Raw genomic sequence first — 25,580 nt, forward strand, 5'->3', positions numbered from 1 at the left:
TGGTGGTGTGTTAGTGTGTGTTGTGCTGGTATGAGTGGATCAGACACAGCAGCGCTGCTGGAGTTTTTAAACACCTCACTGTCACTGCTGGACTGAGAATAGTCCACCAACCAAAAATATCCAGCCAACAGCGCCCCGTGTGCAGCGTCCTGTGATCACTGATGCAGATGTAGAAGATGACCGACTCAAACAGCAGCAATAGATGAGCGATCTTCTCTGACTTTACATCTACAAGGTGGACCAACTAGGTAGGAGTGTCTAATAGAGTGGACAGTGAGTAGACACTGTTTTCAAAAACTCCAGCAGCGCTGCTGTGTCTGATCCACTCATACTAGCACAACACACACTAACACACCACCAAAATAATACCTGCTCTGTGGTGGTCCTGTGGGGGTCCTGACCATTGAAGAACAGCATGAAAGGGGGCTAACAAAGCATGCAGAGAAACAGATGGACTACAGTCAGTAATTGTAGAACTACAAAGTGCTTCTATATGGTAAGTGGATTTCAAAACAATAGCAAATAAATAATTTTTATTTATTTTTTATTATCATAATATTTTAATATTGTATTAATATTTTATTTATATTATTTATATTATTGTTTATTTATTTATTTTATTATACTTCTAATTTAGACACTCAGTCATTACCCTTATGGGAACTTTGTTAGTTGTCACAAACTATTTGAACTATTTTACTGTTTATAATTGTTTATAATTATAATTTTACCTCCAGTTTCATGTGGTTTCTATTATTTTTAAATAAATAAAGAAGTAAAATTAAATAGAAGTACCACATTTTGTGCAGTAACTGTCCTTTTTTCTTTCCACTGTGAATCCGGTTTACTCTGTTCTGTTTTGCACTATTCAGGCCCATTGTTTATTTATACATATATCGCCATTTAAATATTCTTTATTTTATTTTATTTTGTAACTACAGTATTTACTGTATATACATATTTTTTTTTTTTTTATTATTATTGCTGCCGGTCTCACTGAGAGCTAAGAAACAAAGTTTGCTTGTATAACTACACTGATAATAAACTCTTATTATGTCTTATTTTATCCATTTCTCTTTTCCAGTTCCCCCCCGTACAGCCATTAAAACGACTCTGCCCAGGTTAAACAACGCAATATTTTACATAACCGGTTCCCACTGTGTCAGCTGTGAGAAACAAATATCTCAATCTAATTTCCGGAGGAGTTTTTGGGGGAGTTGCGAGGGACTGAATTCTCTCGGTATGGAATAGATCACGTCCCGGAGCTGATCGATACGTCTGTGGGTGTTTTATAGGAAATTGAAGAGCAGTTTTTCCGAGCCGAGTCTCATTAGTCAGAGTTACTGCAGTTCTATTCCGTGATTAGTTAGAGCACCGAGCTGAACCAGGACTCAAATCTTTTACTTTTATTTTATTTCAGACTGTTTGGATTATCAGGATGAGTTTGTCCTATAAAATAGATGTATAGTGACTCCAGGTCACCGGGTTTGTTTGTGTTGGGCACTTGGGTGGTGCAGGAGTCTAGTACGTTAGCATACCACCAGTGAGACCCTGGTTCCAATCCCAGCTGTTCTATATAATATTGGACTGGCAACACATTCAGCGATGTTTCCTGAAATGGATGGATGGATGGACGGACGGACGGACAGACGGACGGTTAGATGGATGGATGGATGAACGGACATATAAATAGATGTATGGTTGGATGGTCAAACAGTTGGACTGATGGATGGACGCTGGACGGATGGATGGATGGTTGAGTGGATGGATGGACTGACGGATGGATGGATGAATAAATGATGGATGGATGGATGTATGGATGGATGGAAAGACAGATGGTTAGATGTATGGATGGATGAACGGACATATAAATAGATGGCTGGATGGTCGGACGGTTGGACTGATGGAAGGATGGATGGATGAATGAATCAATGATGGATAGATGAATGGATGGAAGGATAGACAGACAGACAGTTAGATGAGTGAATAGATGGATGGATGGATGAGTGGATGGATGGATGAATGGATAGATGGATGGATGGATGGATGGACAGACGGACAGTTAGATGGGTGATTAGATGGATGGATGAACGAACATATGAATGGGTGGATGGATGGATGGATGAATAAATTTCTCTGGATGACTCCCAGATCAGACCATCTGATAAGAAGTCTTGGTGTTGTTCTTGATAACCAGCTGACATTCTCTCCTTATATAGCCAACATGACAAGAGCGTGTCGGTTCCTCCTGTACAACATCAGGAAGATTCGTCCATTTCTCTCCAGGGAAGCTACCCAGATTCTGGTGCAATCACTTGTAATCTCACGGTTGGACTACTGCAACTCCCTTCTGGCTGGAGCTCCCATGTCCACGATTAAACCCTTACAGCTCATTCAAAATGCAGCTGCACATCTGGTTTTTAACCAACCCAAACACTGCCACATCACCCCACTGCTACGTTCTCTTCACTGGCTTCCTGTAGCTTAAAACACTGACGCTCGCCTACAAAGCCAAAAATGGAGCAGCCCCAAGCTACCTTCGTGGCCTAATCAAACCCCGCTCTGTACCACGCAACCTCCGAGCCTCTAGTCTCGCTCGACTTGATCCTCCACCCAGGACTCGAGGAAGACAAGCATCAAGGCTGTTCTCTGTTCTAGCGCCGAAGTGGTGGAATGAACTTCCTCTGTCTGTCCGAACATCTGAGTCTCTTGCTGTCTTTAAAAAACGATTAAAAACCCACCTTTTTACTAAACACTTAGGCTGACTTGTACTTATTTACTAACATTTTGTTCCATTCTTTTCCATTTCCGAAAAAAAAAAAATGATGGATAGATGAATGGATGGATGGATAGATTGAAGATGGACGGATGGACAGACGGTTGGATGGATGGATGAGTGGGTGGATGAATGAGTGACCTGTAGTGGACTGGCGCTCATTTTCTGGATGAATGTATTGATGTGTATTGATCATAATGAGACACGATACTATAATTATTTTATGTTAATAATTTTATTAAACACGTCGTGTTATTTAGTAGAACCAGGAATCCTGGATGCGCCTCATGCTCATGAACCTCATGCCGCTCATGCCGCTCATGCCCATCATGTGCCTGTAGTTCCTGTACTGTCCGGGGCTGAGGTACCACATCCTGCCCTTGTAATGCGGGTACTCGTACATGAGCCAGTGTCCGTCCATCACGTGGCACGACATGCAGCCGTGAGACCAGCGGTAACGATCCGTGAAGGAGTCGCAGTCTTCGCTCATCTCCATCATCTGACCCATGAAGTTCTCCCGCTCGTAGATCCTCGTCCGGTATGGTCCGCTGTACTGTTTCACCACAGGAGCACGTGTTAGGGTTAATAAAGGGGAAAACTGATAAACCACTTTCAAAAATATTGGGACAGTATATTAAATACTCTAATTATTTAACTTTATTGTTTTTGAATTGATTTTATTTACTTTCATAGACAAATTTAGGACGGGCTGTGTTTAGCACTTTTATAATGTCTTGTGGACAGCAATAATTGTAAAAACATTTTAGACGCTACCCAACAGTCCTGTTCCGTGGGCAGGCAGGTCTAGCACCTGCACTCTTTTACTACAAGGCAAGATAACAGATGTCTAGTCCTGACCTTTTCGGCATTCGATCAGCTAAAGACTCTATGAAGGTCATTTATGAACTATGAACATACCATGGGGATCATGCGACAGGAGCGGATCCAGCCGTTCATCCCCCACTGGCTGATGTAGTCGTTGTATTCACCCTTCCTGAGAAAGTACTGGTTCCCCATGAAGTTGGGACGGTCGTAGACCATCCAGCAGCCACCCTCCACCCTACAGGAGTAACAGCGGTTCAGGTAGGAGGACATGTTGGGACAGTCGCCGCTGCACTCCCAGGAACGTCCTGAAAAGTTCCTGTCCTCGTAAAAGATGATCTGTTCAAAAGAGATGTAAATAATAATAATAATAATAATAATAATAAAAACAATAATAATAATACTAAAATAAACTAGGAGTAATAAAAAGAAAATAATAGTTAAAATAAATTTGAAAAAAATATCAAAATAAAATACTATTTTATTAATATTTATTTAAAAATATTATAATATAATAATAATTAATATAATAATGTATTAATAAATAAATAAATAAATAAATGATCAATAAACCTGTTTAGACCACTTACCCTGCCCGTGCTCATTCTGGCTGTTTATCTGTCGTTTGTCGAAGTCGTACCCACTCGGTGCCTAAAACACCCCCTGCCTGCCTAAACCCCCCGCATTTATACCCCACCGGTGCCAAAAGATCTGCACCTCCTATTGTTTAAAGTCCTGAGCCAGCAACATGGCCCCGGGGCCCCGCGTGCTGAAGGGCTTTCTGTAAATTCACCACGTTCTATAGGGGCTGTAGAATGGATCATGTGATTAACACAATACAGGCGTTTCTGAACATCACACGTGTGCATTACTACGGAGAGGAGAGTACTGGAATTATATGTGTACAGTATTGGGACGCCACTAACAGGTGTAATAATCATATAAAGGAAACAATACACTTCTAATAGCTTTGGAATGAACTGGAACATCGACTGAGGCTTTCTTGAAAGACATCCGTACTTCTGACTGGGCACAAATTCCCACAGACATACTTGAAAGTCTTGTGAAAATCCTTCCTAGAGATACAGAAGTTTCAGTCGCGGTCTTTGTGTATAAAATCAATGATTTCAAATAGAAATATGCTTCCAGCTTTGTGGCAACACTTTGGGGATGGACCTATCCTGTTCCAGCATGACTGGCACACAGTGAGCTCCATATATACGTGGTTTGATGATTTTGATTCGGAAGAACTCCGGCAGCCTGTACAGTCCTTAGTCCCACCCCATTAAATAACATTAAGAGCATTAAGATGCATTGGAATGTTGACTGTGAGTCTGGCAGTCTCGTCCAATAATACTTCCACTAATTATCTACTATTATTATTATTATTATCATTATTAATAATAATATTTTTATTATTTGTTTTGTTATTATTATTATTGTTGTTGTTTTTGTTGTTGTTATTATTATTGTTGTTGTTATTATTATTATTTTTATTTTTGTTATTATTATTATTATTATTATTATTATTATTATTTTATTACAATTTAAATAATTTATTTTTGATATAATAGTAATAACAATAGTAAACCCTGAGTGACCAGGTTTGTTGGAATCTATGCTTTAATATGCACCTCTTTTGCCACTAAAACTCCACTCATTTTGGAAGGCTGTCCACAAGATTTTGGATTGCGTCTGTGGAGATTTGTTCCCTGATGTCAGACGTGAAGATTTGCTTTCAATGTTTCAGTGTCAATGTCCAGCTTTAATCTGTAATTGGAGAGCCTCAGCATGTACGGAGGACCGAACCACGCTACTATCTTAGTATTCAAACGCCGCTTATGTCAAGACCTCGATCAGACAGTAGGGGTCACCGTTGCGATGGCTGTGAGATGAATCCTCGACCGCTCTGGAGTACCCGGACAGGCCAGCGGCACCATAGATGAAATAAAGTATTAAAGTTTGAGATGATAATCTGAATAATTGAGCTTAAATATTTCAAAGTTACGTCCGGATCTATTTTCTGTCTGTCGGACACATCAGTCACGTCGCGGCCAGCTGGACGACTCCATTTAAATAATGCACTTGGCTGAATCTCCTGCAGCCCGGACATGGAGCGCCGTTAATATTTTATACAGAGCTTCAATCAGTATTGATGTAGTAGATGTGAAAGCTTTTGTAGTTCCTCAAAGAGACTCGGCGTGCTCTAAATCATAATACGCACGAGCGGCAGGTTTCCTACGCAGAGCGAAAAATAGTTCCTCGTGATTGCCTGTCGTCCTGATCGCTCCTGACGTGCTGCTATTATTTTGCATAATTTTTCAACCACTTAAGATGACAAAGGCGCCGGAATGTACATAATGAGTAATATTTTATCTGAAACAGAGAGTTTGGAGGAATAGGAACCACGTCTGGGTACTGGTGGGGGGGGGGGGGGGGGGGCGGAGGTTAGGGGGTGAAATTATAAAGCTCAGACTTAATATCAGCAATTTTATCCTTGTGCAGTTTTTAATAGCCTCACATTATTATACAGTATTAATACAATTTTTAATATTTGTACTATTTTGTCATTTCCAGTTCCCTATTACAAGTCCTTCTCTACGCTGGCTGCTACACTTGTACTTATTACTCGTACTGGTGCCTTGAAAAACACAGCAGGAGTCACTGTTGGAGCAGAGGTGATCAATGATAAGAAACCCGATTCCACCTTCCCTCCTCCAGACACAGCCAGTCTTGTCTGTTAAGCTCCCGCTGAGGCTGGTAGAACCTCTGAGAGCTGGAGGTGCCCGTGGTAAAGGGTACAATTTCCAGACTGCTGCACCACCACCGTGTAAGAAATTATAATAATAATAATAGTTTCTTACACTAATAATTACTAGAACAATTATTATTATTATTATTATTATTATTATTATTATTATTATTATTATTATTATCATTATTATTATTATTATTATTATTATTGTTGTTGTTATTTAAAATGTTATTATTATTATTATTATTATTATTTAAAATATTTTTATTATTATTATTATTATTATTATCATTATTATAATTATTATTATTATTATTATTATTTTTTTTTTGTTATTTTTTTTTGTTATTTACAATGGTATTATTATTATTATTATTATTATTATTATTATTATTATTATTATTATTATTATTATTATTATTATTATTATTATTATTATTATTATTATTATTATTATTATTATTATTATTATTATTATTATTATTATTATTATTATTATTATTATTATTATTGACCATGCTCTATAGATAATTATGCATTACATTGAATCTGCTGGTGCCCATAAAATCACAAACACTTCCACTGTGTTCTGCTAAATATAGTAAAGATAGATTTAATTTTATGCTTTTGAAACATCTATAAATATCTAAATAAATCTAAAGTGAATACGTGATTATATTTACTAAAGTCTAAACTAATCTACAGTCAGAGAAATCTAAAGTTCTTCAGGAACTAAAGCGCTGATTCAGTGAAGCTGCAACAATTAGGGAGCTGCAGGTCAGAACGGCTGTCAGCATCTCACCGTCCGTTATCCATCTCACCGTCTGTTTTATGTTCCGTACACACACACAAACACACACACACACACACACACACACACACACACACACGCACACACTCCCAAAATCCAGATTCACCTCGTACAGCAGGAGGTCTTGTAGCTTCAGTACAAGACCAAACACAGCAGACTTTGGTCTGAGCCGAGACGTCTTTGGTGTCCAAAATTTGCTTTGTTTGGTCGTTTACTGAAGCTACAAAACTTCTGCTGGCTGCCGGGCATTTTTGGGATGAATTGGAACATCTTTGCAGCAATAGTGTCAGAAGAACTGACCTCAGCCCCACTGAACAGATCTGGAATGAACTGGAACATCGACATCAGCACTCAGCCATTTAAACACTGTTTTAATTAAATAGGCACAAATTCCCACAGACAAACAGACTCTCGACGTCTTGTGTTCCACGTGAGCGTGCTTGTACCCCTCCGCCTCGTGGCCATGTTCATAATTTCATGAGTATCGAGCGTGTTTCATGATTCATTGCATCAGGGCAGGACTGTTCCTGCCTCTCGCCTCTCATTTCTCAACCAAAAATTGATGCGTGGAAATATTTCGGCTTTCGCCCCGAGATTTTACGACCTGAGCATGAAAGGAGAGACGGGGAGAGTTAAATAAAAGCTGGGTAATAAAATAGTTCCTGCTGAGAAAAATAAAATAAAATAAAATTCTAACATTTTAGGTGAAACATTGCATTCTGCTTGTCATAAATAAATACATTAATAAAAAATAAATGAAATAAATATATAAATAAATGCATGTAGAAACTATTTAGAGATAAATAAATGAATAAACAAGTAAGTAAATAAATAAATACATCAATAAATAAATAAATGTAGAAACAACTGTAAAAATAAATAAAGAAGTAAATAAATAAATAAATACATTAATAAAAAAAATTAATTACATTAATTAATGTAGAAACTATTAAATTAATGTAGAAACTAAATTAAATTAATTAATTAATTTAGAAAATGTAGAAATAAATAATAATAAAATAAATAGATAAATAAATTAATTAAGTAATAAATACATAAGTACAAAATAACTAGAAATAAATAAATAAATAAATGTAGAAAAAAAAGAGATATAAATAAATGAGTAAAATAATTAATTAATTAATTAATTACTAAATAAATAAATATAGAAATAAATAATAAATGAATAAGTAAATAGATAAATGTAGAAAAATTTTAAACAACTGTAGAAATAAATACATGTATAAACAGATAAACAAACAAATAAATAAATAAATAAATAAACTTATCGTTAATAACTTCTTGAAAGCAAGAATTGTTCCATAAAAAGTTAAAACAAAAACTGCATAAATAAGTAAATCATTTTATTCACAAGGTATTTTTCTTTATTTGATATGTTGTGGGTTTGAATCTTGGCTCTGCCATGCAGCCTCTTTTGGGCCCTTGAGGATGCTGTACACTGGCTGATCTTGTGCTGTGACTCCAACTTCCATGTACACTGTACATCCTACAAATGCAACATCCAACCAAATCTTACAGATGGATTGCTCCGGAATCCAATACTGGTGTGCTTTACACCGGTGTTTCTCACATCCAGTCTTGAAAGCAAATCAGGTTGGTTCAGGACAAAGGAGCTTGAAACTCGGCGGGTCACAGAGCATCCAGGACTGACGGTAAACCCCTGTCCACCCCGGTCATTCCACCCTGACACTAGGTATTGCTCATGGTGCTCTTAGGCTTGGGTGCAGAGACTCCGCCTGTAAACCTGATCCAACCACTCAGTTTTTCTTCTCTCACCTTCATTTATGATACTGAGGCAAAAAAATTTTTTTCTATTTCAAAGAAGAAACAGAATCTATAAAAGAATCCATGATTAAACCGCTGTAGGTGCAGCAGACGTGCAGCAGACGTGCAGCAGAAGCGCCCAAGTTCAGATTTTAATCTTGGAGAAACAACAAAAGCGCTGCCTAAAAAGTATCGACGGCCCCGCCTGTTAGGTTCAAAGCCCGGGTTCGACTCGCTGAGGCTCAGCCCTGATGGGTATTGACTTTCATGATGGTAAAAACCCGATGGTCTCTCATCTGTTCTTCTGATTAACTGAATATCTGCTTGGTGATGCTGGAACGGAGGAGCGTGAAGTGTAAAAGAAAAGCTGGATAATAAAATAAGTTTCCTCCAAGAAAAAATTTATTAATTCATTCATTAATTTAAAAAAACAACATTTCTACCATTTTAGGTGGAACAATAAATACTGCTCATGATAAATAAATAAATAATTAAATAATTACATAAATGTAGGAATAAATGTAAAAATAATAAATAGATAAAAAATGTAGAAATAAATGTAGAAATAAAAAAAATTTAGAAATAAATAAAAAAAATTTAAATAACTGTAGAAATAATGAATAAATAAATAAAAAAGTAAATGCACAAATACATTTAAAAAATAAATAAATAATAAATAAATGTAGAAATAAATAACTTTAGAAATAAATAAATAAAAAGTAAATAAATGTAGACATAAATAAATACAAATAAATAAATGTAGAAATAAATAAATAAAAATACATAAATAAATGTAGAAATAAATGTAGAAAAAAATAAATAAATGTAGAAATAATTAAATAATAAATAAATAAATGTAGAAATAAATAAATAAATGTAGAAATAAAAGTAGAAATAAGTAAATCAAAAATAAATAAATGTAGAAATAATTAAATAAATATAAATAAATGTAGAAATAATTAAATAAAAATAAATAAATGTAGAAATAAATAAATAAATGTAGAAATAAATATAGTAATAAATAATTGTAGAAATAAATAAATAAAAATAAATAAATGTTGAAATAAATAAATAAATGAACTTGGGAGGAGACCTGCGGAGTAACAAAACACCTACACTCATTCATAATAAGGTGAGGCACACATTATTAGTAGTAAACTGGTAAGTATTACACAAACCTGCAATTTGAGTTGACTTAAATAACTTATAGCTTCAGGCCCGGAGCGTTTTCTCTCTCTCTCTTTATTATTTATTTATTTATTTCTCTCTGTGTGTTTTTGTGCATTTTCTGTCCATTTCAAGCTCCAGTGCACATCTGAGCCTGACAAAAGGTGCCGGTCTGAAGGACTGAGGCGCAATTTAGGAAGCCGCTGTCTTTCCATACAGGGAGGCTGTATAGTGCAAGAGTCTGCAAAATAAATAAATAAAATAATAAATAAATGAATAAAGAAAGAAAAGGTCCAGCTGCTGGGGTTGATAGCATTTACTTAATAAGAGGAACGTGCAGGACGGGGGGTCGGTCAGGATTAAAGACCGGCTGCAATTACTCAGCGCTGATTAACACTCATTTTTTATACGCGTAAGAGAAATCGTGTCGACCTTTTATGGTAAACGTAGCCGGGAGGCGTTTAATCGACCGCCGCTGTGATTTTGCTGCATTATTAAAGAAGTTGCAGCAGGGTTACGTTTAATTTTGTTTACTTTAGTTTAGTTTATTTTTATTTCTATTGTTCTGAGCTGCTTGGAAAGCAAATGGCGACAATTAACGACGCCGAGCCTCGTTCATTCAGCGCGCCCGGCGGTAATTAATGGCGTCAGCGTTTAGTCACAAAGCTGCACCAAACAATGCAGACATTTTAGCTGAATTAGGACTTCGGGTTTTGGGACAAAAGTATCGGGACGCCCCGTCTGATTATTGAATTCATTGTGTTTCCACAATAGCAGCTGCTAACAGGTGTAATAAATCAGTGATATAAGGGAAATGATATGCTTATACGTTTGCAGCAGCAGTTTAGGGAAGGCCTTTCTGTTCCAGCATGAAGAAAAGCTTGCTTTAAAAACCAGGAAACTGGAACATCAACCAACATCAGTGCTCAGCCACACAAATGCTTTTGTACTATTGAATGGGCGCAAATTCCCACACACATACAGACATCCAAAATCTTATGTGACTGTCATTCTAGCTGGAAAAGATCACACAGTGGTCACTCTATTTTAATACGGTTTGTTTTTGGAATGGGACGTCCGACAAGCTCACAGTCAGGTGTCCAAATGCTTTTGACCATATAGCATAGTTCCAACAATCTGACAGCAATTTGGGAAATGAACTTTCCTGTTCCGAAATGACCGCCCGCCTGTGCACAAAGCGAGGTCCATACAGACTGGGTTGGTGAGTGCTGGTGTGGAGCAGCTCCACCCCAATGAGCACCAGTGGGATGAATTGGAACGTCGATTGTGAGCAAGGCTTTCTTATTTAAGGTCGGACGGGTTAGGTGTTGCGTTTGCATCTCAGCGGTGCCGCCAGCTTAGACTGACCATAATCAGACAAAACTGACCATGTCTGTGATGGAAAGGCTGAATGGAGAATCGACATAGTGACCCCTAGTGTCTGGTCAAGGTGCCTGCATGAGTAGGTTTGGGTATCGTTTGTATTGTATTTTTTTTGCCATTCCGATTCCAATTCTGCTTATCGATTCCCCGCCTCGATTCCAAAATTTACAAAAAGGGAAAATGTTTAGATACCAAAATGTCTTCATTATTTTAAGTGTTACATAGTTGTACAGTAAACAGACATTTAAATAAACTTAAAAAATGATAATAAATATTAAAATGTGACTAATATTACACAAATCATCTTGGAGAAAACTGAAAGTCTGTCCGGGTGGCAACAGGGACGAAATGCTGGAACTGAAGTGTGTTCAGGGCACGACACACCGCCGCCTGCAACCAAATAACCAAAATCAAAACACGAAACAGAGTTCATGTTAAATATTTATACAATTTTGCAGTTCTTGTGAAGGAAAATCAGCAAATCAGAGTTTTCTGGCTTGTTGTAGGCACACTTTTAATCGTTTATGTCTTGAAGTTATAATAATAAAAATAATAAATAGATAAAAAATGTAGAAATAAATGTAGACATAAATGACTACAAATAAATAAATGTAGAAATAAATAAATAAAAATAAATAAATAAATGTAGAAATAAATGTAGAAATAAATAAATAGAAATAAAAAATGTAGAAATAAATAAATAAATGTAGAAATAATTCAATAATAAATAAATAAATAAATAAATGTAGAAATAAATAAATAAATGTAGAAATAAAAGTAGAAATAAATAAATCAAAAATAAATAAATGATAAATAAAACAAATGGTGCTAGTTTTTATGTTAATGTGTATTGCAACTGTGAGGGACTGAGCACCTAAGCATTTCACTCACCTTTCACACCTGTGTTAATGTGACGTGACAATAAAGTTATTTGATTTGATTTGATTTGATTGACTAGTAACCAGAAGGTTGCTGGTTCAAGCTCCCCACCATAGCCTAGTTGCCACTGTAGGACCCAAACTGCTCAAATTGTATTTGATCATAAGAGTAAACCGCTTTGGATAAAAGCATCCGCTAAATGCCATCCTGCGGACTACTTCAGCCTACGATGGGGTCATGCAGGCTGGAGGAGAATTCGATATATCCAACCCAGTGCAGAGCGTTTAAAGGTAGCATCGAATTCTCCGAGAGCTTCATGAGAACGAAGCTTCCTGATAAATGATTTGCTTTCTTCTATCCCACGGTGTGTCAGAACGATTTGGAGTCGTACCGCCGGACCTTCAGACCTTCACCTGATCGAGACTCTTATTTTCTTTCCACGTTCCTCTTTCGTTCCTCGTTCGTCCCTCCGTGTTGGTATTGCGGTCAGGTTTCGGGTTCTATCTCTCCATCTCACAGCGAGGTGAGAAAAAGCTCCTCGCTGCACGATTCGGGACTGTTTATGGACTCCCGAGCACGTTCCATCCATTAGGTTCGATAGATCTGGCACCTCGCGGCCCTGAACTTGTCTCACCGGCCGTGATTTTAGTCGGAGAGTGTTTTTTAATCCGGGATTAAACCTGGAGTCTGTCTTTGTACACGGACGCATTTTAGCTCGTCCTACACTCCCAAGAAGAGGGCGTGTCTAAATTCTTAGATTCATTAAAATGCTCCTACTGAGGCGCCTTAATTCTGAGTGATGATCTGACTGAATAACGAGGGAGCTGATGCCTGGGTCATGAACCCGATAATCCCTCCCAACCTCAGTTTGTTTTAGAGAAAGCTCGGCGCCCTGCTTCCACCCCGCGATGACATTTCATTTCATTCAGACCTTTAGAAAAACCTCACGGACTGTAAACCTGCTCGAGAGCGAACGCTCGGACGTGAAATGAACTTCTCTGTTCTGATGAGATTCTCTACACTTTCTCCAGACTCACTCGAAGGCCGACCACACAAAGGAACTTTCTATAGGCTAAACTCTGAGGCGGTGTCGTGCCGGTAACTCATCGTCTCTTCGTAGAAATCGCTCGGCTTGGTAATTAATATCGTTTTCCTTCAAGGAGACGAGAGTCACGAAGCAGATGCGACGGCACTGTGGATAACTCGTCTGAGACCCGAATCAGCCAGCTACTGAAATTAAGCACAAGTGAAAGTACAAGTTTACTAATAAGGTAAACTAGGTAAACTACCATAGACCGATCTCAGTGGTGCTATCGGCCTGTCGGGCGTCTGCATGGACGTCTGCATGGACGCGACTGGCTTATGTCTGAGGAGAAACAGCCTAGCGCTTGTCAGTGCGCTCTCAGTGCAGGTCACAAGCCCGGATAGAAAAACAAGAATTGCAAGTCTGTTATGGGGACCAGATCCGCCGTGGCTGCCACTGTTGGGCCCCTGAGCGAGGCCCTTAACCCTCAATTGCTGAAATGTATTCAGACAGAATGTCTGAAACAGGAGCACCTGGAGGAAACCCACACAGACACGGGGAGAACATGTGGACAGTTGTAGTCTTGAAGTAAATGTACTGGACTAGTAATCAGAAGGTTGCTGGTTCAAGCCCCACCACCATCGAGTTGCCACTGTTGGGCTCCTGAGCGAGGCCCTTAACCCTCAATTGCTGAAATTGTATTTAGTCAGAATGTAAAAGTAAAAGGAAACCGGAGCACCCGGAGGAAACCCACACAGACACGGGGAGAACATGTGGACAGTTGTAGCCTAGCGGTTAAGGTACTGGACTAGTAATCAGAAGGTTGCTAGTTTAAGCCTCATTACCACCTAGTTGCCACTGTTGGAGGGCCCTTAAACCTCAATTGCTCAAACTGGTTTCAGTCAGAATTGGAAGTCACACAGACACGGGCAGAGCATTCAAACCCTGGCTTCCCAGTCAGGGAATCGCACCCAGGCCCTTCTTGGTTAGAGGCGACAACACTACCCACTCAAATCCTCCATTAAATAATTTTTCTCCTGCTTTCAGGCTGCCATCATACAGAACAGAGGCGTAGCGAAAGTGTCCACAAATTAAAAAACTAAAGAAAAAAAAAAGCAGCGTTTTCATTTCCGAAGCCCAGAACGAGGCGCGGCTATAAACTCCAGACTCAATGTTTCTCAATTGAGTCTGTGTCAGCAGAGTGGGAGAACGCCAAGGTCCAATCCTGGAGAAAATATACAGTAAATGGCGAATACGAAAGGTCAGTTACGGCTCAGATTCAATCATGTGCGAAGGGCTCGGTGACGGCGCGGTAAGCTGAGCTGAGCCCGAATTATTCTGCTTCTTCGCCCCTCTCTCTGATTCCAGTCGAAAATTGGATCGAGATCAAGTTCCCTTCAGATTCCGTCTCAAGGAGGACGCACGGTGGAGGGTTTACTCTCCTCCGACTCCTGCGGCGGCGTCTCGCGTTCCTGCGGAGGGGAGCGGGACCGACTCGCCGATTTAAAACCTAGCGAAGCATTTTTATTTCAGAGCTCGGTGAATCGCTCGGGTCAGTGGATTTTCTCCGGGTCAATTAATTCCGTTAGAGCTTCTGGTTCAGAGCGGCGGTGCTGAGTCTGTTGTTTCCTTTGTATCCTTTTAAATGCATTTCCCCACATTTTCCTCCCAATCTCTACCATTGCAGACCTCCACTCCCCTAAACGGGTTCATACGGAGATCCGTATCATGCATGGAGAGTCACGCATTGATCCCCATTATCCCCCGTCTCAGTGCAGTGCCATTGGTCTGCCAGCAGAGGTCGTAGTGGTAGCTTAGTGGTTCAAGCCCCACCACCACTAAGTTGCCACTTTTTTGTAAACGTAAGTATGGTGATCCGTATAGCGCATAGAGAGTTGCACACCGACCTCCTGTGCAGCGCAATCGATCAGCCAGCAGAGGTCGTGACTGCAGCAGTTATGAAGAATCCCTACATTTATTCACTTAAATACTTGCATCTATTGGTAAGTAGGTGGCTAGTTTACCTACTGGTATGTTTTTAAGAGGAGGGAGGAAAAAAAAACACTCAGTGGGAGGAAACCGGAGCGCCCAGAGAAAACCCACACTGGGTTCCAAATTAAATAAAATGGCTAAAAGTACAACAATATATTCAAATATGCTGCATTTGGCAAATGCTTTTATTCAAAGCGACTTACACTTATCACTAGGCCTTGCTTAAGGGTCCGAGGGCCTCGCTTAGGGGTCCAACAGTCTTATCTTGGTGATGCTGGGGCTTAAACCAGCCCAAGGGTCTTGCTTAGGGGTCCAACAAATAAAACAAATGGAATAATCATTGATATAAAATGCATTTAAGTCTTCTTAAGTCCATGATGGATTGAAGGTCTTTTAGATGTGTTACTGCATTGCACAATGTGATTCTGGGCAGGGCAGGCGCACAGCGACCCTGACCAGGATAGAGCGGTGCTAAAAAATCCCACAGTAGCTGCGGTGGAAGTTTCCCCCAAACCAGTGCGCTACCGAGCCTCAGAAATATTTTATTATTCAGTCGTGGTACTTTTTGTGCTCGCGAGCCCACTCAGAAATGCCCGCCCGTCCCCTCCACCGGAGAACTACACCGTCAGACAAGCTAATACACGACTTTCTAAAGAGAAGCACATGCATTATTCATGTGACGAAAAACAAAGCAGAGAACGTGTGTTTCAGCCACAACAATCCCCACCGGGGGTAATAAATCATACAGCGGAAATCATATGCTTCTGACTTTGCAGCAACAGTTTAGGGAAGGACCTGCTGTGTAAAGACATGAAGAAAAGTCGAAGCTTCACTGAACAGCTCTGGGAGGAACTAGAACATCGACCGACATCAGAGCCCAGTCGTAGAAATGGTCTTTTGAGCAAATGGGCACAAATTCCCACAGACTTACATTCGCACAAGTCTTGTGAGAAGCCGGGTGGGTACAATTTACTGGGTAAAAATTGGGAAACACCCCGGACAGGCCGCCAGTCGCCATCAGAGGGTACACACACACACACACACACACATTCCTAAGGGTACTCTAGTATCTCCAATTATCCTGACTGCATGTCTTTGGACTGTAGGAGGAAACCCACACAGACACAGGGAGAACATGCAAACTCCACACAGAAATGACTGGGACTGCTCCAAATGGGAATCAAACCCAGGACCTTCTTTCTGTGATACCACCATGCCGCCCTAGTAAACCTACAGATGAAGCTCATTAGATTGACGTGATCATACTGATGTGGACTGAAGTGATGAGCTTTTGTGGAACCTCTTGATGTTTGGGGTTTGAGATGAATCCTCCTCCCAGCCTGTTATTCTAAAATCTAAATATAATCTAACGGTGCAGAACGTGCTAATGTGCTAACAGCAGGCTGCTAATGAGACACGTTTTATTGTGTATAAATAATAGCAACAATAGCAACTTCACACACTTTATATTAACAGCTTCTAAACTCGTCTGACATGGATTATAAAAGTTTATCTGTATTTATTTGTCGTCCACATTTCCTAACTGGGTGCAGGACGGGCACCAGTGGGGCGCAGCGGCCTAACACGGGTTACAGGGAGCTTAACACTGGCAGGTGATAAGAAGCGGTTGCAAAATGGGGCATGTGATGAATTTCTAAGGGGGTAGAGTGGTTGGGTACAGTCAAAGCCCTGTGATGGATTGGCATAGTCTAGGGTACTCCTACCTCATCCCCAGTGTTCCCTGGTGTACCCAGACCCTCCTAGGCACATGGGTTCGATCCTGGTCTTCAATTTAGTGTCTGTAGGAGATTTGGCATCCTCTCCGGGCACTTATTTGAACATAGAGATTCTCATACCTCCCAAAAAATCAGGAAGGTGGATTGGCTGCTCTGAACTGCCCATGGATATGAGAGAGTGAGGAAACCTTCACCGCTTCAGCACACGGGGGGTAAACAAAGTCGAGCATGTGAGTTTTTAATTGGCACCCGGCCAGCAGGCTTCCTGCCAACCCTGCCATCCTTACATACTCACTAAAGCAAAGGGTCAGGATGCCCAGCATAGTCTAAAAATCTTAATGTGACCCCAAAAGCACATTTTCTCCTGACATCTCCATCACCACTGAGGACCACAGGGCCATAAATGCTCTTTATTTAACATTAATTTGTTACTTAATGTTTTATTGTGTCATCAGTAGTAGGCAGAGCCAAAATCCCATCAAATGTGAGGTTAAGACCGCGCACACAGTTAGCATAGAGGAGCAGAAATAAATAAAGAAATAAATACATGTGAAAATTAAGAAATAATAAGTAAAGAAATTAAAAAAAATAACTGTAGAAATACTGAGAAAAATGAACATGGCAATAAATAAATAAATAAATAAGTAAATAAATAAATAAATAAATAAATAAATAAATAAATAAATAAATAAATAAATAAATAAATATAGAACTACAAAAATAAATAAATAAATATATAGATAAAAAAATACTATAGAAATACAGAAATAAATAAATATATATATAAATAAAAAATAATAAATAAATACTGTAGAAATACAGAAATAAATTAATAAATATATAGATAAAACATAATTAATAATAACTAGAAATACAGAAATAATGAAAGTACTGTAGAAATAAAAAAATTAATAAATGTAGAAAAAACAGAAATAACAGAAATAAATATATAGATAAAAAATAATAAATAAACAACTGTAGAAATACAACTTTAAATAAATAAATATATAGATAAAAAATAATAAATAAATACTGTAGAAATACAGAATTAAATAATAGTAGAAATACAGAAATAATGAAATAAATAGATAGATAATAATAATTAATAAATAACTGTAGAAAAACAAAAATAAATAAATGTAGAAAAAACAGAAATGAATAAATGTAAAAATAGAGAAATAGACCAAATAGACTCTGATGTATGGAAATGTAGACATAAATTTAAGCGATTTCTTTTAATAAGCCCTTTATCATGACAAATACATTTATTCATTTATTTATTTAAACAAATAAACTATTAACATAATGCCATTCCTCATTCTCCATAAAACCAATCAGGAAATCAGGAAAAGAAAAAGCATAGCATACAGCACTGAAGAGAGGGCGTGGCCCAGCGTGAGGTAATTGTTGTACACTTTCCTTATATGGTCAGTGTTTCCTGTTCTTGTTAGTCTGTAATGAATTAGTCTCACCTGATGCTCGTTACCTGAGTGCTGAAGCGTCTCCAACCAGAGGTTTTAAATAAACCAGTATGAGCTTTACTAACCCACACGGTGACTAGAATGACGTGTGTGAAGCACATGGACATGTTTACTATTATATATTTATTTATTTATTTATATTCTGAGTTCTATAATGAGAGAAGTAAATAGTCTTACAGTTATAGATCTGTTTAATGATTATGTAAGCAGTGAACTGTGGGCAGTATAGTTCTTAATTAGCACAATCAGGTTAATTAGTATTTATTAAAGCTAAAGGGAAACGTTTCAGTAATTACCTGTTGTGTTGCTATAAAGAGAAAAAGCCCATCAGTCAGTGATTGAACACTGAAATAGAAACGTAATGAAGAAAAGCTGTGAACGCTGATCAGGATCTTGGTTCATTTTCTTCTTCTATGCTGTAAAAGCTCTTCGATCCAGATGTATTATTTAAAAAAAAAAAAAAAATTTAAATAGGAGACGTGACCAACGCACCAAGCATTTAAACCATTTTAATATGACTGCTGTGCAAAAATGCACTTTATTTTCTGATTTCTGTCCTCATACATGTAAAGATTAAACAAATATGCCTTTAAATAGAAAATTAATTCTAGGAAATATATATATTTACAGTATTAAGATCATATTTTAATACATGGTTTGTGAAATTCAAGTTAGATGTGCAGGTCGGCACCCCCTACGTTCCCTCATTTCTATTTAAATTGAGTTATTGCATTATGCCAAGTCGTCAGGTCACTACAGTTCACCCTAAACGACTGGATCTCTTGTAATCGGGAGTCTTTTAAGTCGTTGTGGTTTTCACACTACACGACTGATCGGTTATAGGGGGTCACACACTACACCATCTATCACCAGGAGGAATCGCAGGTATGGTCTCCCAAACTACGTTCAGTCATGAAAACACACACGTGAAGTGATAAGAGGTTTAATGACACCACGTCCAAAAATGCAGGTCAGCAATAAGTGAGCGATCAAAACTGTTTGTGCGCTGATGTGCAGCGTAAAATCAAAGAGGAAAATAAATGAATCCAAGTGGGTTGGGCTGTGTGACCAGCAGGGGGCGTCTGTTCTGTTCTGTTCTGTAGTGAGTGGGTATTATATTATGGTTTGGTGTGGACGATAAGTCACAAATACTGTAAAGCTTGTGTGTGTGCTGATGTATTCTGATAGAAACTATACAACCCCTGGCAAAAATTATGGAATCACCACTCTTGGAAGATGTTCTGTCAATTGTTTAATTTTGTAGAAAAAAAAAAAAATCACAGACATGCCACAAAACTATCATTTTTCAAAATGTCAACCTTCTGGCATTAAGAAACAATAAAAAAAAGAAACAAATATAATAGTTGTGGTCAGTCACAATTGCTTTTTTTAGATCAAGTAGAGGAAAAAAATATGGAATCACTCAAATCTGAGGAAAAAATTATGGAATCACTCTGTAATTTGCAGTTTAAAAACAAAACATCTGCAGCAGATTAGATTTGCTAATTATTCTTCAGTTTAAAAAGAGTGCTTACACCTCGGAGAGCTGTTGCACAAAGCAGATTGTCATGAATCATGGTTCCAACACAAGATATGTCAGTTGAAACAAATGAGAGGATTATAAAACTCCTTCAAGGAGATAAAACATTGTGGAATGTCGCAAAAGATGTTGGTTGTTCCCAGTAAGCTGTGTTTAAAATCTGGACCAAGTACAAACAAAATGGGAAGGTTGTAAAAGGGAAGCATACTGGTAGACCAAGTAAGACATCAAAGCATCAAGATAGAAAACTTAAAGCAATATGTCTTGAAAACAGAAAATGCACAACAAAACAAATGAGAAACAAGTGGCCGGAAAGTGGAGTCAATGTCTGTGGCTGAACTGTAAGAAATCACCTAAAATAAATGGGATTTACATACAGAAAAGCCAAACAAAAGCCACCATTAACACCTAAAAAGAAAAGAACAAGGTTAAAGTAGTCTAAAGAAAAGCAATCGTGGACTGTGGGTGACTGGATATAAGTGATCTTCAGTGATGAATCGCGAATCTGCATTGGGCAAGGTGATGATGCTGGAACTTTTGTTTGGTGTCTGTCCAATGAAATTTATGAAGATAACTGCCTAAAGAAAACATGTTAATTTCCACAGTTGTTGATGATATGGGGCTGCATGTCGGGTAAAGGCACAGGGGAGATGGTCTTCAATAAATGCCAAAGTCCACATTGAAATTTTGGACGCTTTTCTTATTCCATCAGTTGAAAGGATGTTTGGTGATGATGACTTCATTTTTCAAGATGATAATGCATCTTGCCATAGGGCAAAGGACGTGAAAACTTTCCTTCAAGAAAACATATAATGTCAATGGCATGGCCTGCAAATAGTCCGGATCTCAATCCATTTGAAAATCTCTGGTGGAAATTGAAGAAAATGGTCAATGACAAGGTTCCAACCTGCAAAGCTGATCTGGCAACAGCAAGAGACAGTTGAAGGCAGATTGATGAATACTGTTTGTCATTAGTTAACTCCATGCCTCATAGAGTTTAAACCATTATAAAAGCCAGAGGTGGTGCAACAAAGTAATAATGGTGCAGTGTTTTCTAATGATTCCATAATTTTTTCCTCAGATTTGAGTGATTCCATATTTTTTTCCTCTACTTGATCTAAAAAAAAGCAATTGTGACTGACCACAACTATTATATTTGTTTCTTTTTTTATTGTTTCTTAATGCCAGAGGGTTGGCAGTTTGAGAAATGATAGTTTTGTGGCATGTCTGTGATTTCTTTTTTTTCTACAAAATTAAACAATTGAAAGAACATCTTCCAAGAGTGGTGATTCCATAATTTTTGCCAGGGGTTGTATAACACCCCTGACCCAAGTTTGTACAGCTCCTCCCCCGGGTTTCCCCTCATCCCGTATTCTGCGTTCTCATTGGCTACCACTCCCAACCTGCTCGCAACACCTTTCACGCGACACGATTTTGAGTCGGCAACAGGTCCAGATATTTAACATGCTAGATATTTTTCTTGAGTCTGTGCTCGCAGTTCACACGTAGGGTTCGAGAACCGAGTTTTGATCGCTTCCGAGCTGCCACATCTAGCGGCGAATCAGGGAAATAATTGTGTAGCGTGAACTAGGCATTACTTACATTTGGGAAAGAGGACATGGCTGAAACTCTGCCCAACCACTAGTTGTCTACCTGTGTATATGTAATACCCATCATTCCCTACATCCACACTTCCTCCACAGCTCTTCACCTTTCTATATTTATAAATAAATACAAAAATAATAAATATAAATTAGTGGCGTGCAGTTCCCCACCACAAGATGGCGCCACCTTAAACTCCAGCCCAACGTTACCAGAGTTCCCAGAGTCTCTTCCCTTACAGTCTCATAATAACTACTACTACGTGCCTACGTGCAGGATGAACGGTATTTCCAGATGTTTATTCAGACGAGTGAAAAGAAAACCAGCAGCTGTACAGTCAGTGTTGAGTTTGCACACAGTAATGGACATTTATGTTTGTAAGCTTTATTTATATATTTTAGATTGTTGCTTTCTCTGTCCTTTACATTCAGGGTTTTTTGGAAACTCGAACCAGAACGGGGCTTGTTCCACATGGGTCGAAATCTCAGAGAACATCAGGAGCCGTTAGGAAGGAACTCACGGATGTAGAAGTTAATCTGTTGTTATTTATTCTGCTGGGAATCTGAATGAAATTTTCACACCGGCTTAGACAATCAGCTCGTTTTTCCGCTCGATGTTTCTTTATAAAGTGTGATTTTTCTCTTAAAAACGTGCAAGTGCTAAAAAATATTCACAGATTTAAAAGTGAACACGGGTGTTAATGTTAAAAGAAACAAGCAGGCTAATCCATGTACAAGGAACTTTCTGTACTCTCACAGGTTTTTAAATGTTTATTTATATAAAAATGGAAGCGGAGGTTTGTAATCACCACAAAATAAAGCTGTTGTAACGCTGCGGTCAGAGCGGTTATCTCCTTCATCAATCAGTCAGTGGTGGAGTTATTCATTATCAGACTGAGGAGCTGATGGGGATCGTCTTTGCCCTCCTGTTATCAGATCCACTGCTGGAGGACGACGGCCATCGGTGAGGAGACGCAGAGAGTCCAGAGAACACAGTCCAGAGTAAAGAGTACAGGAAGTCCAAAGCACAGAGAGTCCAGAGTAAAGAGTAGAGAGTACAGTGTACAGAGTCCAATCTACATAGAGTCCAGAGTACAGAAAGTACAGAGAGTACAGGGAGTCCAGAGCACAGAGAGTCCAAAGCACAGAAAGTCCAGAGTAAAGAGTGAAGAGTACAGTGTACAGAGTCCAAACTACAGAGAGTCCAGAGCACAGAGAGTCCAGAGCACAGAGAGTCCAGAGCACAGAGAGTCCCGAGCACAGAGAGTACAGGGAGTCCAGAGCACAGAGAGTCCAGAGCACAGAGAGTCCAGAGTAAAGAGTGAAGAGTACAGTGTACAGAGTCCAAACTACAGAGAGTCCAGAGCACAGAGAGTCCAGAGCCCGAGCACAGAGAGTCCCGAGCACAGAGAGTCCCGAGCACAGAGAGTACAGGGAGTCCAGAGCACAGAGAGTCCAGAGTAAAGAGTGGAGAGTACCGTGTACAGAGTACGAGATACCGAGTTCAGTACAGAGATGAATCAGTATTTTTCTGCAGTATTTAGACTGTATTTTGACTCTTATTTTGACTCTGTTATTTTGACTCTGGCGTTTGGAGAGTATTTGGACAGTATATTTTAACTCTGGTATTTGGAGTATTTGTTTTTTATTCTGGTGTTTGTTCTGGTTATGTGGACAGTATTTGTACTCTGGTGTTTGGATTCTGGTGTTTAGACAGTATCTGGACTGTGGTAGTTGGACTCTTGTACTTGGACAATATTTAGACAGTCTCTGGACACTGGTATTTGTACTGTGGTGTTTGGTCAGTAATATTTAGACAGTATCTGGACACTGGTATTTGTACTGTGGTGTTTGGTAAGTATTTGGACTCCAGTGTTTGGACTCTGGTGTTTGTACTGTGGTGTTTGAACTCCGGTATTTGGAGTAGAATGAAGCCCGGTGCTCTCAGTACATAACAGAAGCCGCAGATCCTCATGTCTCCTCCTCACAAAGACCTTGAAAGTAGTCGTCCCTTAGCAACAGCCTTCAGGGATGCTACGTGGCTGTTGCCAGGCTCTGGAAATAAAGTACTGTATCACCAGCAGCCTCCGAGTCTCTGAGAAGAAAAGCAGTTATTTCAGAGGGAAGCACAAAGACCTGCGAGAGAAAAGAAAAGCAAACGCCACGTCCCCCTGGAACCCGGATCTGTGAAGCTTTGATGAGGTCCTGGTGTTTTCTGGTCTTGATTTCCTGATGAGGTTAAGTTTAATAAAGACCTACAGTGTTTAGTACAGTATAATTATTTAAAATTTACTTTCTGTGTCTTTAGTTCAGTAATTTTCGGTCGTCATTTGCGATTCCTTCGCTACAATTCCTAACTACCTGCAGACTAGCATCTGCACCCTCAGAAACACAAAGTCCTTCAATCAGCATTCCAATTCATCTTCCAACTGTTTGTTGGAGTTGGACCACAGTGACTTGGTCAGGCTGGAACAGAAGAGGGCCTTCCCTAAACTTTTGTCATAATGTTTAACACTACATGGACAAAGTAAGCCCTGACCTCAGCCCCACAGAGTCCAAATACTGTCTAAATACTGTCTCAATACCAGAGTCCAAATACTGTCTAAATACTGTCCAAATACCATAGTCCAAAAACTGACCAAATACTGTTTAAATACCAGTCCAAAAAACAGAATCCAAAAACTGACCAAATACTGTCTAACTAAATACTGTCTAAATACCATAGTCCAAAAACTGACCAAATACTGTCTAAATACCAGTCCAAAAAACAGAATCCAAAAACTGACCAAATACTGTCTAAATACCAGTCTAAATACTGCAGAAAAAATACATTTTTTAAATGGGATGTCCGACAAGCTCACGATCAGGCATCCAAATACTTTCCCTGGACCTTATGCCCACACAGACAGGGCTTCTGCCTGACAGACAAAATGCTTGACTTTGGTCCCTCGTTGCTGCTGAGATTACAACCTCTGCTGGCAAGTCGAGGTTTCTGCATGAATGTAATGCACGACTCTCCGTACGATCTTCTGCTCTCTGTGTGACTCCGTCTCTGGTAGGTGAAAAGAAGCAGTCTGTGGCTCTCCATGGTCTTATGGGGGCTACATTTGGGGATTTGGACACGGGCAATGCATAATAATTCTTTATTTGAATTATCAATCTTTGTTGTGGAGCTGGTGTGGCATAATGATAAGAGCCCCGAGTTCTAGGGGTTCGAATCCTGGGCTGGACAAAATACAAAAGGCACACGGGTGGTATTTGTTGTGAGGACACATCAGTGCACTCTTAGTGCTGGTCCCAAGCCTGGATATAGGAGGAGAGCATCATGAAGGGTGTGAATACTGCACCAAATCAAATATGCAGATAAAAGACTCACTGTTGCGCCCCCTAGTGGGAGCATCTATAATGAATCATCCATCATTTTCCAATCACTGTTTCTGATTACGTTCACGTTAGCTAAAAGAGGAGTTTCAGAGGTTCAGAGGGGGAGCAAAACACTTAAACTTTAGCGCTACCGTCCTCTAATCCTCGGCACGCGTCGCTCCCTGATGCGCGAGGAGGTTCCGTCTCCGCACGCCGACGTTTTGATGTAACAACAGCTCGCTAGCATGGCGCCTACGCCATATCATTAAAAATGTAATTAAAGCCGGCTGATAAAAGTGGTACATCGGCACTAATTAACGTCTCTTTTCACTAGCGAAGACCTTGCCGGCGTTCGCGTAAGTCATAATAGCATCCATCCAGAGACGGCGAGGGGAAACAATGCGCGTGGGGCTGCGTGATCCGCGTTTTTTTTCATGTGCGGCAGTAATTATGGATTTTTTCCGG

At 39.1% G+C, this 25,580-nt stretch overlaps 1 protein-coding gene across 1 annotated transcript; it reads right to left on the bottom strand.

The window, feature by feature from the left end:
* Positions 1–3,032: 3,032 nt before the first annotated feature.
* On the bottom strand, positions 3,033–25,362 carry LOC134303742 (gamma-crystallin M2-like). Its single transcript, XM_062989215.1, has 5 exons — positions 25,268–25,362; positions 21,480–21,554; positions 4,189–4,204; positions 3,695–3,937; positions 3,033–3,329 (listed from the first exon to the last, which is right to left on the bottom strand). Exons 1-5 carry the CDS (start codon positions 25,360–25,362, stop codon positions 3,033–3,035), a joined length of 726 nt encoding a protein of 241 aa, XP_062845285.1.
* Positions 25,363–25,580: the final 218 nt, after the last annotated feature.

This window comes from Trichomycterus rosablanca, chromosome 26 (genome assembly GCF_030014385.1).
Source record: "Trichomycterus rosablanca isolate fTriRos1 chromosome 26, fTriRos1.hap1, whole genome shotgun sequence".
Taxonomy (NCBI): Eukaryota; Metazoa; Chordata; class Actinopteri; order Siluriformes; family Trichomycteridae; genus Trichomycterus; species Trichomycterus rosablanca.

Excerpts from the sequence above, each read along its gene's own strand:
- LOC134303742 (XM_062989215.1), bottom strand. The coding sequence starts at position 25,362 with ATGCTAGCGAGCTGTTGTTACATCAAAACGTCGGCGTGCGGAGACGGA. Across the intron at positions 21,555-25,267 it reads GTGCCGAGGATTAGAGGACG|GTTGGGAGTGGTAGCCAATG; the intron begins GTAGCGCTAAAG and ends TGTTGCGAGCAG. Across the intron at positions 3,330-3,694 it reads CCTGTCGCATGATCCCCATG|TACAGCGGACCATACCGGAC; the intron begins GTATGTTCATAG and ends GTGGTGAAACAG.